The sequence below is a fragment of the Neoarius graeffei genome, chromosome 23 (assembly GCF_027579695.1).
Source record: "Neoarius graeffei isolate fNeoGra1 chromosome 23, fNeoGra1.pri, whole genome shotgun sequence".
NCBI lineage: Eukaryota > Metazoa > Chordata > Actinopteri > Siluriformes > Ariidae > Neoarius > Neoarius graeffei.
In genome coordinates, this window is record NC_083591.1 from 9,726,875 (window position 1) to 9,745,213 (window position 18,339).

The 18,339-nt window shown below is 40.6% G+C and overlaps 2 protein-coding genes across 2 annotated transcripts in view; both read right to left on the bottom strand.

Moving 5' to 3' along the window:
- sirt2 (sirtuin 2 (silent mating type information regulation 2, homolog) 2 (S. cerevisiae)) overlaps nt 1-14,859 on the bottom strand; it is a 54,915-nt gene extending 40,056 nt beyond the window's left edge. The window contains exons 1-2 of the mRNA XM_060905734.1: nt 14,771-14,859; nt 14,566-14,612 (exon numbers count right to left, since the gene is read on the bottom strand). Coding sequence (XP_060761717.1) covers nt 14,566-14,612; nt 14,771-14,786 — 63 coding nt within the window. The 5' untranslated portion in view covers nt 14,787-14,859. The remainder of the gene's footprint in view (nt 1-14,565; nt 14,613-14,770) is intronic.
- Nucleotides 14,771-18,339, bottom strand: part of dmac2 (distal membrane arm assembly component 2) — a 38,703-nt gene continuing 35,134 nt past the window's right edge. Inside the window, 2 exon segments of the mRNA XM_060905735.1 lie at nt 14,771-16,735; nt 16,738-16,874. Coding sequence (XP_060761718.1) covers nt 16,692-16,735; nt 16,738-16,874 — 181 coding nt within the window. The 3' untranslated portion in view covers nt 14,771-16,691.

Here is an 18,339-nt window from a genome sequence, read left to right on the forward strand (position 1 = left end):
GATGTTGGGTGAGGAGGCCTGTTGTGCAATTGAGGTCAGGGATCTGTGCAGGATACTTAAGTTCTTCTACCCCAACCTTGGCAAACCTTTGACTTCACTTTGATTTGCACAGGGGTACTGTCATGCTAATCCACTTAGTTCCAGCCATTATTTATACCAGGGTCCATCAGGGTTGCGGCGGAAATTGGAGCCAATCCCAGCTGATTTCAGGCGAGAGGCAGGGTACACCCTGGGCAAGTCACCAATCTATCACAGGGCTAACACAGAGATAAACAGCCGTTCACCCTCACGTTCACGCCCTTGAGCAATTTAGAGTAACCAGTTGGCAATCTATATGCCTTTGGATTGGGAGGTGGGAGGAAACCAGAGCACCTGCAGGTACGAGGAGAACATGCAAACACCACACAGTAAGGTCCTGGGTAACCACAAGGTTTGAACCCAGAACCTTTTTTATAGAAAAATATGAAATACACAGTACCAGTCAAAAGTTTGGACACCACTCGGAATTTAACAGTTTTTCTTTATTTTTCTTCATTAAAAGTTTCAGCGCCATTAACATTAGTTTGTTCCTGAACGTGACATATGAACAGGTGAATGTGCATTCTCTTTGTCAGGGAGTGTGAAGTATTCTGTCAGAGATGGTTGGGAGATGGATGTAAGTGCAGAAGGTGTGTTTATTAATACAAGTGAAGACATAATCCAGAATGGCAGGCAAAATCGTAAAACGGTGAAGCAGGCAATAGGTTGAACGAGGCACAAACAGGCTATCATACATGAGGCAGGATCAAAGACGAGAAACAGGAAATCAGGGCTCAGGAAGCTAAACAAGGAAATAGGGCTTGGTAATGTGTCAGCAATGCAACTCAATACTTCGCAAAGTAAGTGTGCTTTCTCAGTTTTTATATAGGCGTGCCTATAATCCTGTGCAGGTGCGAGTCATTTGTCCGCTTGGTGCGTGCACTGTCCAGAGCGCGCCAGAGAGTCTATCTGGTGCACGTGCCAAGGCACACAGGTGTGACACTCTTGCACGAAATTAGTACAAAAATTAATGTAGATATAAATATCTTGTGCCAAATTATTATGGCATGTTACAAAAAATAAAGAAAAAAAAATCTGAGTCCTCGTCTCCAATTTGCGAGTCCGAATGCAGTTAATGCACGAGTCCAAGTTATCAGTGCTCAAGTCAAGTCATGAGCCCTTAAAATTAGGGCACGAGTCGGACTCAAGTCCAAGTCTTGGACTTGAGTACTACAAGCCTGAGATGGATATATTTGTTTCATTCTGCATAACATCTAAAGACTGCATGAAAATCAAAGGAGAACAGACGTTTCTGAAATGTTCAAACCAGCCCATCTGGCACCAATACACATTCCATGGTTCAAGTCACGGAGATCACATTTGTAGTCATTCCAATTAAACATCTTGACGGATCTCCAAGAGATGATAAGTGTTCTCATGGTAATTTCGATTATTTCCAGCATAATAGCCGTGACTTAAATGTGGAAAAAAAAAAAAGTGCTTCCATTTCAATTTTACAAAATAACGCTTTGTTAAATTGTCTAAGAAACTACCTCATACGAGTGTATGAACTTTTTTGCGATATGAGAGTTTATTTCAAAAATTTGCACATTTCCATTTCTCATTTTTAGTTCACCATTTCAAATTGCGCATTAAAACAGGTTAATGGAAACTCACCTAGAAATGAAGGACTCGGGCCTGATTTATACACTGACTGCTTTTTGCCCAAAGGGAACGTGTTCTTGAATTGTTTCTGTTCAGGATTCTTTGGACTTTGGTGCCAGCCAGCGAATCCAAATTTCCACCAGTTTTGAGCAGAACCATTGTAATCAAGGATGCGTCATGAATGGAGGGTGTTGCACAATGCACAGTGGAAGCAAACACTAGTAGCAATATGGTGGAATGCACGGATTACTTGCAAACCATTGTTCTGTTATTTGTTTTCATCCAAAAAACAATCGTGGACCAAATACTACACTCTCAGAAAATAAAGTACATTATTTTTTTCGCGGTCCGGTTTCCATCAAATCCTGCACTCTGACTGGCTGGCGAGCAGGTCCGTATCCTACGATACGGACCCCAGTTATGGACCCCGGTTATGGACCTCTGGCGACTCGCTCGTTCACAACAACAAACATAGCAGCATTTTTTGTCAACATTTTTTTTTTAATAAGATTTATAAGATTAGCAAAAATCTTATAAATTTTTGCCAGCATTTCTCAGGAGAATAGCATTAATTTTACAGCATGGATAGCGATAACGACAGTGTTCATAGCGAAAGAGAGTTTTACTACCCTGAGGAAGAAGAAATCAAATAAAACATTTCAGGAGAAAGCTAAAAACCTCTAACTGTTGCTAACGCCGAACAAAAACGTGGCTGAATCATCTCATCTCATTATCTCTAGCCGCTTTATCCTTCTACAGGGTCGCAGGCAAGCTGGAGCCTATCCCAGCTGATTACGGGCGAAAGGCAGGGTACACCCTGGACATGTCGCCAGGTCATCAAAGGGCTGACACATAGACTATCAGTGCGTTTACATGCACATAGAGAAAATCGAATTTCTGCTGTTGCTCGACTGAAATCGAAGTTCTAAATGCCATGGAAACACCTTAGCTAGGCTGAAATCGAACCGAACTTGATTTCTCGTAATCGAGCTACATGACCTAGATTATGCGATTTTAGCTGAGCTACTTAGTGCATGTAAACCCTATCGAGCTACGTAGTCAAGCTACTTACTTCAGCGCTGCCCCTTCCGGAAGTGACGAGTGACGAGACCACAAGCGGGAAACACAACAGCCTCGGTCGGCATGACAACGAATCATGACAACGGCATGAATCTTTTCTTTTTGTGGCATTGTTTGCACTGTTAAAATTTAGCTCACTTACTGTATCACCAAATACATCTGTACAGCTGTTGCATAGCTGTGAATTGTGTACATAAACAAGTCATTGTATTTGTGTGTGTGTGTGTGTGTGTGTGTATGTATATGTCCAACATCTGAAGAATGTCAATAAAAACAAAACAATTGAACTTTTTTGTGTGTTTATTAAGACACAAGTTAAATTGTAAGCAAAAAATGGACTTTAGAAAAATATACAATTGTGCAAAATAAGTTGTCTTACAAAACAGTGGTCTGCGCAGGACAGTTTGTAGCCATACAGTCTGTTAGAGCAAGCCTAACAGCTTGAGCATGGAACTTGTGAACACGGAACTGCCAGTGTTGCCAGATTGGGCGGTTTTAAGTGCATTTTGGCGGATTTGAACATGTTTTGGGCTGGAAAATGTCAGCAGTATCTGGGAACACTGCTGATAACTTTGCTTATACTCTTGAATAGCTCTTCTTCATGACGACAACCGGAAGTGTACTAACACGATGGGGCATGTAGCGCCACCTGTGGCTCGGGTGCACAATGTACCTCACACAATAGCTCGATTTCCTTGTGTGCATGTAGGATTGGATTTCTCTGGCACCCCTGCTGGGACCCTTAGCTCGATTACCGACAGCAGCTCGATTTGGATGTGCATGTAAACGCACTGACGGACAACCATTCACACTCACATTCACACCTACGGTCAATTTAGAGTCACCAGTTAGCCTAACCTGCATGTCTTTGGACTGTGGGGGAAACCGGAGCACCTGGAGGAAACCCACACGGACACGGGGAGAACATGCAAACTCTGCACAGAAAGGCCCTCGCCGGCCACGGGGCTCGAACCCGGACCTTCTTGCTGTGAGGCGACAGCGCTAACCACTACACCACCGTGCCACCCTGGCTGAATCCTGAATGACTCAATTTTGTATAAATAGGTGGCTACATAGGTGGCAAAATGTAGTTTTTTTCCTGCCATGGAAGTGCACTTGTATACTGAGGAGGAAGCAATTTGCATTACAGCCGTGAACGAGGATTCAAAATGGCCTCGGTCAGTACTTTCAAGACCTTGGTCACGGTATTTCATGATACGGACCTCCCAGCTGGTAAATGACATATATTTATTGTACCTTTAAGGGTACAACAGCTTGTCACTTATTTATCTAAGGCACTTATTTGTATACTTTATATATTGCTTGGGAACATATGTACATTTTTTGGCCCTAAAGAGGTACACAAAGTTACCTTGAGGTCTAGTAATGAGCCCTAAGGGGTATATTACTGTAGAATGTACCTTGGGGGACAGAAATGGACTCCTACTGTCCCCCTATTTCTGACAGTGTAATGACAGAAAGACACAGAAACTCTCCAAACTAATGACACACCCAATGATATTGTCACAGTTTGCACTGGAAAAACCAGATATTTTTTGGTTCCAGCTGGGAACCAACTTTTCGGGTTCCAGACCAACTAATTCTTGGTTGAAATACTCTGAACGGTTCAAAATTTGGCGCCAAAACCAAATGAAACCTGTTCCTTCTTGATAGAAAAGGGGTAACTGTGCACAGAATAGATGAGCTCCCGTCTCTAACCTAGAAGGTAGACTAACCAGGAAGAGGGTTGAGTCAGAATACAATACAAGAATACAAGACAAAAATAGGGCAATAAGACGCCGCAGTTTCAGGTCAGAACCTGAAATTATTTGAATATTGAGCTGAACCAAAAGTTTTTAGGTTGCTAATCAAGCTTACAAAGTTTATCCTTGATCATTTGTACACTGGTTTGCAATAAATCCAAGGTAGTCCCTTTGCTTCGGTTTTATGTTGAATACATTACATTTTTAAAGTATAAAATCTTGAGGCATGTGCTGTAAAAAGCCACTCTCATCATAAGGTCTGGTTTACTAAACAGTTTAACTGAGATAGTAATAGAAGCTAACCACATCACAGAACAGACTACTGTGGTTTATTTTAACTGTGCATTGGAAGACATTTTCTCACGCTTGGATGCGCGTATTTGAAACATTTTAAATAGTTAGTTATTGCTTTAAGGTTAAATCATACCGATTTTTATTGATGCCTTTGAATTTGATTTCTGGACAAAAGTGCTACTACGAGTGTGATCATCATGGCCATGTACAAGAGCTTCTAACGGTCATGACGAGTTAATTAAATTTCACAGTCACAGGTTTATATTACTTTGCTTGTATTAATACATTACCATTTCTATAGTAAGAATTCATAGCATGGACCTCATATACAGTAAGAATTGCATGGGTGATGCTCCACATAAATGGTTTTTGTACAACCCCGATTCCAAAAAAAGTTGGGACAAAGTACAAATTGTAAATAAAAACGGAATGCAATGATGTGGAAGTTTCAGAATTCCATATTTTATTCAGGATAGAACATAGATGACATATCAAATGTTTAAACTGAGAAAATGTATCATTTAAAGAGAAAAATTAGGTGATTTTAAATTTCATGACAACAACACATCTCAAAAAAGTTGGGACAAGGCCATGTTTACCACTGAGACATCGCCTTTTCTCTTTACAACAGTCTGTAAACGTCTGGGGACTGAGGAGACAAGTTGCTCAAGTTTAGGGATAGGAATGTTAACCCGTTCTTGTCTAATGTAGGATTCTAGTTGCTCAACTGTCTTAGGACTTTTTTGTCGTATCTTCCGTTTTATGATGCGCCAAATGTTTTCTATGGGTGAAAGATCTGGACTGCAGGCTGGCCAGTTCAGTACCCGGACCCTTCTTCTACGCAGCCATGATGCTGTAATTGATGCAGTATGTGGTTTGGCATTGTCATGTTGGAAAATCCAAGGTCTTCCCTGAAAGAGACGTCGTCTGGATGGGAGCATATGTTGCTCTAGAACCTGGATATACCTTTCAGCATTGATGGTGTCTTTCCAGATGTGTAAGCTGCCCATGCCACACGCACTAATGCAACCCCATACCATCAGAGATGCAGGCTTCTGAACTGAGCGCTGATAACAACTTGGGTCGTCCTTCTCCTCTTTAGTCCGAATGACACGGCGTCCCTGATTTCCATAAAGAACTTCACATTATGATTCGTCTGACCACAGAACAGTTTTCCACTTTGCCACAGTCCATTTTAAATGAGCCTTGGCCCAGAGAAGACGTCTGCGCTTCTGGATCATATTTAGATACGGCTTCTTCTTTGAACTATAGAGTTTTAGCTGGCAACAGCGGATGGCACGGTGAATTGTGTTCACAGATAATGTTCTCTGGAATTATTCCTGAGCCCATTTTGTGATTTCCAATACAGAAGCATGCCTGTATGTGATGCAGTGCCGCCTAAGGGCCCGAAGATCACGAGCACCCAGTATGGTTTTCCGGCCTTGACCCTTACGCACAGAGATTCTTCCAGATTCTCTGAATCTTTTGATGATATTATGCACTGTAGATGATGATATTTTCAAACTCTTTGCAATTTTACACTGTCGAACTCCTTTCTGATATTGCTCCACTATTTGTCGGCGCAGAATTAGGGGGATTGGTGATCCTCTTCCCATCTTTACTTCTGAGAGCTGCTGCCACTCCAAGATGCTCTTTTTATACCCAGTCATGTTAATGACCTATTGCCAATTGACCTAATGAGTTGCAATTTGGTCCTCCAACTGTTCCTTTTTTGTACCTTTAACTTTTCCAGCCTCTTATTGCCCCTGTCCCAACTTTTTTGAGATGTGTTGCTGTCATGAAATTTCAAATGAGCCAATATTTGGCATGAAATTTCAAAATGTCTCACTTTCGACATTTGATATGTTGTCTATGTTCTATTGTGAATACAATATCAGTTTTTGAGATTTGTAAATTATTGCATTCCATTTTTATTTACAATTTGTACTTTGTCCCAACTTTTTTGGAATCAGGATTGTATGTAAACTAATGTAATCAAGACGCTGTAATCTTGTATTTGTATCGTATCTGTATATGGTTCTGAAACTTAAGAATGTGACTGCTATGGTTAATCAGAGACTTGTTTTGAGTGGACTTATCTAGACTGGTGATGGCAAATACTGGAAGCGCACGTTGTCTTGTGCAAGTAGACGAAGATGTTAACGTCAGATTCAGTGCAGAAAACGGTTGTTGCTAAAACCCGTGACACGGAACGGGACGTGACATATTATCACTCAGGCAGTGACTTCCCTGTGATACGGGATGGGATGGGACGGGACACCTACCTTACTGTCCGTGATGGGATATAATTTATTAATTAATAAATAACCCGTTGAAACAGTCGTGTGTTGACTTCATCTTCTCATGTCATAAGAAATAAATAACAACACATACACACTAATTTGTTTGTTATTTCTTTTGATTATTCTTAACTAACTAGAGTATGTTATCCAAACTATACCATGACACATGACAGGACAGCTAAGGTAAGATCCCCCGGGACGTGACAAGAGTTCAATATCCATGAGCGATAATATGCCCGTGACAGGACGGGGAGGTGACCATGAGCAATAATATGTCACATCCCGTCCTGTGTCACGGGTTTTGGTAATCATTGCAGAAAACATGTCTGTAGTTTAGCTAAATGTGCTTTCTGGAGGTAAAACTTTAAAGCAGCAGTGCACAGTGATGCCTGGGTGTGACAACCAAGGTTATACAAATAATTATGAGCGATATTATAAGGCCAAATAAAAAAATTAAAAAAAGTGCGTTTCCGGTAACCCGATCGATCGAGAATTTCCGTGTCGAAATTGCAGACCGTAACGTTTTTATTACAAATTTCCCTCGATATTTTAGTGTAAGCGGCGTTAGTTTGTCATAATTTTTTGTTTCAATGCATTCAAGTTGTGAAAGAAACGATAAAAAGTAAAATGTTTCACCACTTCTATCAGCCCTCCTGCATAAACATGGAAGCGCACTTGTATACTGAAGGAGGAAGGAAAACTGAGCCGAGCCGCCATTTTGAATCCTCATTCAAGGCTGTAATGCAAATTGCTTCCTCTTCAGTATACAAGTGCACTTCCATGGCAGGGAAAAAAAAACTACATTTTTGCCACCTATGTAGTCCCCTATTTATACAAATAGGAGTCATTCAGGATTCAGCCATGTTTTTGCTCGGTGTTTTTGCTCGACCCAAGTTCTACAGTAGGCTAGGCTAGGCCGTCTGCTTTTAATGGAAGTAGCCTAGCCTAGGACGTTATTTTCACGTTATTTCTTGATAAGGTGTTTTCACGTTATTACATGAAAATATCATGAAATATCGCTTCCGTAGATCATAACTCGAACTCTCGCGATTTTTTTTATTCGTTTAAAGATTTAAAACACTTATTTTATTATGATGTGTGGTATAAAGGATTCTGTGCCAAAATACTATTTTGTAAGATGTTTACTTGTGTTAATTTTTTCAAACAAAATAAAAAAAAATTAAGAAAAAAAACAAAAACAAAACCTTTCCTACCTACCGACCTTATTTTAGTATTTCATGCTACCGGAAACACACTATTTTTTTTGGGCCTAATGCATAATTTCACAAAGTGGAATAATAAGAAAAATGTGATGTAAACTGTTACACACAGATCCCATCAAGTCAGATTTTTAGAAGAAAAAAAAAAAGCATTTCAGGTTCACAATACTCCACTGGATATATGCTGTCTTTCTTCCACATCAGAATCAAGTTTACTGCCAAGCATGTTCTCACATACAAGGAATTTGCTTTGCTGACTGGTGCTTACCAAATATATTAAACAAATACATTTACAACTAAATTGTAACCCTTTTGTTTGCAATGCAAAAACACACTAAACCTCGAGTCCTCTCTTCTGTCTAATTTAGTATAATTTCTACTTTGGCTAGTGCCTGCTTAGCTGATTTTCTCTTCCGAAGGGATTTTCAGAGGGGAAATGATAAAGTAAATAATCCATTTCACCTGCATTCGTTAGTCGACACATGTGCGGGTGTTTCACATATGCCTTCACAATCACTGCTGATGATGCACTATATTGCCAAAAGTATTTGCTCACCTGCCTTGACTCACATATGAGCTTAAGTGACATCCCATTCCTAATTCATAGGGTTCAATATGACGTCGGTCCACCCTTTGCAGCTAGAACAGCTTCAACCCTTCTGGGAAGGCTGTCCACAAGGTTTAGGAGTGTGTTTATGGGAATTTTTGACCATTCTTCCAGAAGCGCATTTGTGAGGTCACACACTGATGTTGGATGAGAAGGCCTGGCTCTCAGTCTCCGCTCTAGTTCATCCCAAAGGTGTTCTATCGGGTTGAGGTCAGGACTCTGTGCAGGCCAGTCAAGTTCATCCACACCAGACTCTGTCATCCATGTCGTTATGGACCTTGCTTTGTGCACAGTCATGTTGGAAGAGGAAGGGGCCAGCTCCAAACTGTAAAAACAGTCTGCATGCCTAGGTGCTTGATTTTATAAACCTGTGGCCATGGAAGTGATTGGAAAACCTGATTCCGATAATTTGGATGGGTGAGCAAATACTTCTGGCAATATAGTGTATGTTACAGATGTGTCAGCACTGAAAAATGAATGAATGAATGAATTTATTTATTTTGAACATGTATAAAAAATGTATGTAACTATTTGTACATATAAAAGAAAGAAAACGAGAAATAAAAAAAATAAATAAAATAACAAAGAGCTAAGACATTACAAAACACTGCACATTGTTCGAAAAAGGAGTGGGAAGAAGTACAATACTTCTTTAATTTCCCACCCCTTTTTAACTACCCCAAAATCCAAACTACATTAATACACCTATAAAAATATATACCATATATACACTTCATAAATATCTATATGAATATATAATTACAAAAATAAATATCTACTACATACCTATCCCTGTAAATATAAATATAAACTATCCCCATAAATAAATATATACCATATACTAAGTTAGTTCTAATATAACAATCAACCCTATTCTATTTATAGATTTATCCCTCATCATCCTCCGTTAACATACTTCCTCTTCCATGTACACTACCGTTCAAAAGTTTGGGGTCACCCAGACAATTTTGTGTTTTCCATGAAAAGTCACACTTTTATTTCCCACCATAAGTTGTAAAATGAATAGAAAATATAGTCAAGACATTTTTCTGGCCATTTCGACCCCACAAATGTGATGCTCCAGAAACTCAATCTGCTCAAAGGAAGGTCAGTTTTATAGCTTCTCTAAAGAGCTCAACTGTTTTCAGCTGCGCTAACATGATTGTACAAGGGTTTTCTAATCATCCATTAGCCTTCTGAGGCAATGAGCAAACACATTGTACCATTAGAACACTGGAGTGAGAGTTGCTGGAAATGGGCCTCTATACACCTATGGAGATATTGCACCAAAAACCAGACATTTGCAGCTAGAATAGTCATTTACCACATTAGCAATGTATAGAGTGGATTTCTGATTAGTTTAAAGTGATCTTCATTGAAAAGAACAGTGCTTTTCTTTCAAAAATAAGGACATTTCAAAGTGACCCCAAACTTTTGAATGGTAGTGTACTTGTTTAAAAATTTTTTTTTTGTACCTTTTTTAAACAGATTTATATTTGCACTTTGTTTTATTTCTGTCTCCAGTCTGTTCCATAAAGTCACCCCACAGCTCGATACGCACATGCTTTTCATATTTGTTCGAACCTTTGTTTTTTTTTTTTTAATTTAGGTCTCCCCTTAGATTATATCCCCCCTCTCTCTCACTAAACATTCCTTGTATATTTTTTGGCAATAGATTATTTGATTTTATGAATCACACATGAGTTTTATGAGTGAGTTTGTGTGATCTCTGTATCCTGTTTTGTTTATTGTCCTTATATTTACACAAAGTGAAACAGGCACCGGGTGTGACTGCCATTTACGGGTGGTTCTCCACTATAGTTGCAAATTGGGATATGGACCTTGAGCAAACTGATAAGTTCATAAGGCAGACTTCTGGTAGCCAATTTTGGAGTTTTATCAAAGTATCTTCTTATTGCTCAATATGGCAAAATTCAAGTTCAAAGGTCAAGGTCATTTCAAGGTCGCCCTTGTCTCTGTCAGTACACAAACAGATCTCTGAAATGCCTAATAAATCCATAATCTCTGACCAAAATCAAAATGTAATTGGCCCCAATTACAAATCTGGGCCTTATTATAAATAATTTATTTGAAAATGTATATTTATCACAATAGAACAATAAATATACAGTGGGGCAAAAAAGTATTTAGTCAGTCACCAATTGTGCAAGTTCTCCTACTTAAAAAGATGAGAGGCCTGTAATTTTCATCATAGGTATACCTCAACTATGACAGACAAAATGAGAAAAAAAAAATCCAGAAAATCACATTGTCTGATTTTTAAAGAATTTATTTGCAAATTATGGTGGAAAATAAGTATTTGGTCAATAACAAAAGTTCATCTCAATACTTTGTTATATACCCTTTGTTGGCAGTGACAGAGGTCAAACGTTTTCTGTAAGTCTTCACAAGGTTTTCACACACTGTTGCTGGTATTTTGGCCCATTCCTCCATGCAGATCTCCTCTAGAGCAGTGATGTTTTGGGGCTGTCGCTGGGCAACACGGACTTTCAACTCCCTCCAAAGATTTTCTATGGGGTTGAGATCTGGAGACTGGCTAGGCCACTCCAGGACCTTGAAATGCTTCTTACGAAGCCACTCCTTCGTTGCCCGGGCGGTGTGTTTGGGATCATTGTCATGCTGAAAGACCCAGCCACGTTTCATCTTCAATGCCCTTGCTGATGGAAGGAGGTTTTCACTCAAAATCTCACGATACATGGCCCCATTCATTCTTTCCTTTACACGGATCAGTCGTCCTGGTCCCTTTGCAGAAAAACAGCCCCAAAGCATGATGTTTCCACCCCCATGCTTCACAGTAGGTATGGTGTTCTTTGGATGCAACTCAGCATTCTTTTTCCTCCAAACACGACAAGTTGAGTTTTTACCAAAAAGTTCTATTTTGGTTTCATCTGACCATATGACATTCTCCCAATCCTCTTCTGGATCATCCAAATGCTCTCTAGCAAACTTCAGACGGGCCTGGACATGTACTGGCTTAAGCAGGGGGACACGTCTGGCACTGCAGGATTTGAGTCCCTGGCGGCGTAGTGTGTTACTGATGGTAGCCTTTGTTACTTTGGTCCCAGCTCTCTGCAGGTCATTCACTAGGTCCCCCCGTGTGGTTCTGGGATTTTTGCTCACCATTCTTGTGATCATTTTGACCCCACGGGGTGAGATCTTGCGTGGAGCCCCAGATCGAGGGAGATTATCAGTGGTCTTGTATGTCTTCCATTTTCTAATAATTGCTCCCACAGTTGATTTCTTCACACCAAGCTGCTTACCTATTGCAGATTCAGTCTTCCCAGCCTGGTGCAGGTCTACAATTTTGTTTCTGGTGTCCTTTGACAGCTCTTTGGTCTTGGCCATAGTGGAGTTTGGAGTGTGACTGTCTGAGGTTGTGGACAGGTGTCTTTTATACTCATAACGAGTTCAAACAGGTGCCATTAATACAGGTAATGAGTGGAGGACAGAGGAGCCACTTAAAGAAGTTGTTACAGGTCTGTGAGAGCCAGAAATCTTGCTTGTTTGTAGGTGACCAAATACTTATTTTACCAAGGAATTTACCAATTAATTCATTAAAAATCCTACAATGTGATTTCCTGGATTCTTTCCCCCCATTTTGTCTCTCATAGTTGAGGTATACCTATGATGAAAATTACAGGCCTCTCTCATCTTTTTAAGTGGGAGAACTTGCACAATTGGTGGCTGACTAAATACTTTTTTGCCCCACTGTATGTATTAAAAGGGTGCAGCGTTTGTGTACTGACGTGTTCAAAAATAAGACAACAAAGTTGATTATTTGAGCAGAACAGTAAAGATCAATCATTCAACCAGGTAGTAAGTAGGGGAAGCTGGAAGTAAAATTAACAGTTTGTAAAAGGTGAGTACGGGGGGGAGGGGCAAATTCAAATTTTTAAGTCAGTACACAGACACTCTCAGAAATTGACTAGGCCTAATCAGAAAACCTTTAAAGATATCCTGGTAGGATACATGTACAAGGTATAGGCCTATATACTAGTAGGTTGACAAAAGGGATCGAGAGACATCAAACTGTCATCCTATCAAATTGGTCAATACACTAACACAATAGTCAGTACACAAACAGACCCCGGTGTTAGTGTATGGACAAATAGTTCATCATCTGGTCACCAGGGTGCAGATGTGTATATGATGCCTGTGCATTGTAGTCTAGTTGAAAGGTCTTCTAACTCGCATTCATGGCACAAACATGTTTTCATGACAAAGCTGGGCCTACATCATTCTAGAAGTGTTAGTGTATTGACTGCTATTATAAATTCTGTTAAAAATTGCCATACAAACCTGAACAATGCTGGAAAACTACCACAATATGAAATTCAATGTTTCCCTCCCTTGAACTTGTGGGATTCCCACAATGCACTGCAGTCATCTCATTAGAATAGTTCTGTCCATTTTCCCTAGGTGTCTCTAGTAGTTAGTACTGTTAGTGTACTGACTTAATTACTTGGGACACCAAAAATCAATTTCTTGGCGGGAAAATTTCTGACTAGTATTGGAAATATTTTCTAAATGTGCTTTTCTTCATGGTGCATGGACAATATTGATCATATTTAAATGGGTGACACAAAATAATAACACCAATAAATATTTTTCAGCAAGGGTTTATTTTCCTTCTGGGATGTATGAGACACGCATTTTGGACCCCCTTGGGTACTTCCAATGAAAAATTCTACCAACACTATTATATTTGAGTGGATAAAATTTAATATCAATTAATTTTATAATCAATAGGAAGGGGCGGCACGGTGGTGTAGTGGTTAGCGCTGTCGCCTCACAGCAAGAAGGTCCGGGTTCGAGCCCCGTGGCCGGCGAGGGCCTTTCTGTGCGGAGTTTGCATGTTCTCCCCGTGTCCGCGTGGGTTTCCTCCGGGTGCTCCGGTTTCCCCCACAGTCCAAAGACATGCAGGTTAGGTTAACTGGTGACTCTAAATTGACCGTAGGTGTGAATGTGAGTGTGAATGGTTGTCCGTGTCTATGTGTCAGCCCTGTGATGACCTGGCGACTTGTCCAGGGTGTACCCCGCCTTTCGCCCGTAGTCAGCTGGGATAGGCTCCAGCTTGCCTGCGACCCTGTAGAAGGATAAAGCGGCTAGAGATAATGAGATGAGATGAGATCAATAGGAAGGCATATGAACACAAACACCCTGATTTTATTTAAAGGCCTGGTCTCAGAATACTTGTTAAGTGAGGTGACACCAATTTGCAACTATAGTGGAGAACCACAAACAGGCTGCATGAGTCTACAGTCTGGGCTGGAAAGCAATCAGCCCCAGCCTTGCTTTCTTATACCCTTCTGTGTATTTGTTCCTTGAGGACATTGGTGGAGCTTGATTCCACAAACATGCAAAATAATCTGCCTGAGACAGATTTATAGTACTAGCCCATTTATACTACCAGTTCACCTCAAACTCTACATCTTAAAATTACTTTACAATATTAAGCAGTACATTATATTACAAGGCTCTGCGCATGCGCGTTTGTGCACATCACATTTTAACTAAATTTACAGAAAAACTGGGTGCCCACTTGTCATCACAACACTCTTAAAATCAAAAGCTTATAGTTAGTAAGATGTTACCTCGTGATCAGGTGTATCAGGCTGCTCCTCACCTTTTTTATTTTCTTCTACGAAACAGAATAGACAGTATTACAAAAGGCTCAGTGCTTACTTGTTTGCTAGCTAGCTAGCTTCTTGACAGCCTCAAAGTAGGCTAATTAAACATTTTAACGTAATATCGTGGTTGTTTAGAGATATCGAGCTATAATTTAATTAAGACTATTACCTTGGTTGTCAGACATCTGTAGACACCTAACCCCCGTTTGTATATTTAAATAAAATGTTTAAAACACCAGCTATTCGTTTAAAGGGACAAGTGCTTGTTGTTGTGCGTCGCGATAAGTCGTCCGACTGGAAACCGAAACCTCGTTTGAAAAATACATATGATTTCCTGCATGTTTACATACACACAAATGTTTAAACAGTTACACTTTATCGCCACCATTAAAATCAGGATCAAATACAATATCTAAACATAATATTGTTTAAAAAAAAAAAAAAAAGACCCCAAACATTTTCCTTGTGGTTTGCTTTGTAATGCAGTGTCAAATTTGTCTCACTCATAACATTCAGTTAAATTTCACTAAAATGTTGCATTTTATTCATGGAAAAAGTTCTATCATCTAGAAAACGTAAAATATGAGAAATGGCTCGGTTAAAAAAAAAAAAACAGTGTGTACCTCTCCTGAAAGGACATGTTCATCTTCGACTTCATGGACACTAAGTCCCTTTACAGTCCCACACCTCTGTAATAAGGCTTATGGGATTTAAGACACTCTCTTAATAGATTTATCACCTGAACACGTGTTGGACAGATAAAGAACAATACGAAGTACTTTCTAGAAATAATTTCTTCACAGTCTAATACAGTGTACATCAACTCTATCTTCCCCCCCAGCAGAGATATGTAAAGATAGTCTACCAATGCAGCCTGTGTTTCAGAGCTGGTGCATGGTCAGACCTAGCTCAGGTCTCTCATGAAGCCTCTCGTAATATCTGCTTTAACCAGAGCATTTTTTAAGGAGGGCGGCATGGTGGTGTAGTGGTTAGCGCTGTCGCCTCACAGCAAGAAGGTCCGGGTTCGAGCCCCGTGGCCGGCGAGGGTCTTTCTGTGCGGAGTTTGCATGTTCTCCCCGTGGGTTTCCTCCGGGTGCTCCGGTTTCCCCCACAGTCCAAAGACATGCAGGTTAGGTTAACTGGTGACTCTAAATTGACCGTAGGTGTGAATGGTTGTCTATGTGTCAGCCCTGTGATGACCTGGCGACTTGTCCAGGGTGTACCCCGCCTTTTGCCCGTAGTCAGCTGGGATAGGCTCCAGCTTGCCTGCGACCCTGTAGAAGGATAAAGCGGCTAGAGATGAGATGAGATTTTTTAAGGATTTTCCACTAGGAGACCAACTGGTCTGGGCAATACAATCACAGGCCCCAGAGTCCATGCGGCTGCGGCGTATTCTGTGATGCAAAATGGTTCACCAATCACCATACAGACAAACACACTATAGTGACTACACAGCTATCAAGAGCAATTACCAAGTACAAATGTTATGCCAAAGACACTCAAAAGTTACACGGTAATGACATCGGCTTCTGACATCAGCCATCTCAGTAACCAAATTTTAGTTTTGTTTTTCTTAACCAACATGATCTTGTGTATACATCTTTTAACAAGGAAAACGAAGATCTATGTTATATGTATACTTACATGGTACTTGGTTAATTAATTGCAACTGATTGAACCAAATGATAAGACATAACTTGGTTTAAAATTTGGTCTCCCAGTGAAGCTGGTTTGCCATTGACTAGGAGACCAAATCTGGCCACTGGGAGACCATTTGGTCTCCCAGTAACTATGTTAAAAATGCTCTGGCTTTAATGCATACACAGTTCTCATGAAGTCAAGAAACGTACTGGACAACATAGAGACCAGGCAAAGATACAACAACTAGTTTAAAAAGGTACACTTCTGTCTTAGATCCTTCAACTAAAGCCACAAATCTACACATTAGTGACCAGTTTTATGTGTATAAATAATTCGTGCACAAATATCCCTCTCTCACTTGAATTACAACAAATATTTTCAAGCTTGGTGCCATTAGATGGCTAAACGTCAGCAGGAGCGGCATGTGTATATCAGCGTCCATGGTCCTGTTATGCCCGATTATATCTCAGCGAGTCTGGATCTGTGGGCTCTTGTCAGTTTGGATCTGGAGTCCTTGATCATATTCAGCGCCAATGACCTTGCAGTGAGGCAGCATCTCTTCAACAAGGATGCGCACCAGGCCTGGACTTTTCAGCTGCGGAAGTGAGGATATATCCAGCTGCTGTAGCTTCCTGAGAGAAGAAATGCACAGAGATCGAGATGAATATTTTAAAATAGACTAGTTAAAGGGCTGATGACACGAACATGACTCTATGCAATTTCTTAAATAAACTATACAACATGGCAAACATGTTAGATTTCTGTTATAATTACATGAAAAGAAGCTGTTGTTACGCAAATATCCAACTTTTAATTGCACAGCGCAAGAAAACTGGGTCCGTGGCTCGCGGCCATGTTGTGACGTCAGCGGAAGAACACGCTGCGGTTCACTGGCTGTTCTACTCTGGTTCTACTCAATGGAAATGGCGCATGAAAACGCCGGTGAACTCTCTAGTGCTAGCTCTTCCTCTTCTGGGAGTCTAGAATTGTGTTGATCTCTTCCGAATAGAATCTATGATAGCCTACCCTCTTTACCCTTTGCCTCTCATTGCTAGGCGGCAGTTACATGAAAGTCGCAAGCTTTCACAAGCAAATACATGACTGATATCACGCCGACTTTATGATTATCATGTAGAATCTATAGCTCTACGTACCTTTATCTTATGTCGTTTCACAACACATGTTCTGACAGGAGGACTGTCTTTGGATCCGGCATAGCTACTAGTAGACCCCCTCCGGAATACTGGCAGTGTTGCCAGATTGGGAGGAATCCTGCCCAGTTGGGCGGTTTCAAGTGCATTTTGGTGGGTTTTGAACATATTTTGGGCTGGAAAACTTCAGCAGTATCTGGCAACACATACTGCTGACGTTTTCCAGCCCAAAATATGTTCAAAACCCACCAAAATGCACTTGAAACCGCTCAACTGGGCAGGAAACCTCCCAATCTGGCAACACTGTGTAGGCACTGCTGATGTAGTAACACACGTTTGTGCTGAACTGAACACCCAAGAGATTCTTTTAAGCTGGGAAGGGTGTCAAAACAATCCAAATCGAAGTGTTCAGAGCACAGGACGGATGTTGGTGAGGGCTCCCACTTGTCACGAGTGCGCCTGACTTGCTTTACCCACTTCGCATGCAGCTCGGGATCTCTGGGAAACTTGAATAAACTTACCCCGTCCTTGTAGGTTTTGGAGCAAAAGCCGGCAACACAACGCGAAGGCATAATAACTAATATATATATACACACTAATAATGACAAACTGGTAAGTTAGGAGGAAGGTTCTTTCGCTGACGTCATATAGCTCCTCCTCCTCTTTCGTCTCCTGGGTGCTGCAGCCCCGTCAAATTTGCCCAAATAGCCGTGTTTTTTATCATAACTTGTAAAATAGGCGCCTTCGTGAATTAATATATGGATCATCGGGAATTACTTTTTGTGTTATAAAACATCGCCAAAGATGTCAAAAACGTGTCATCAGCACTTTAAACCTTGAAATGATAAATCGTCTCTCTCGAGTAGATTTTTGAACATGAAGACATTCTCAGTGCAACAAAGTCTGGTATTTGTTATGATAACATAAGAAGCAGATTGAAGCCAAA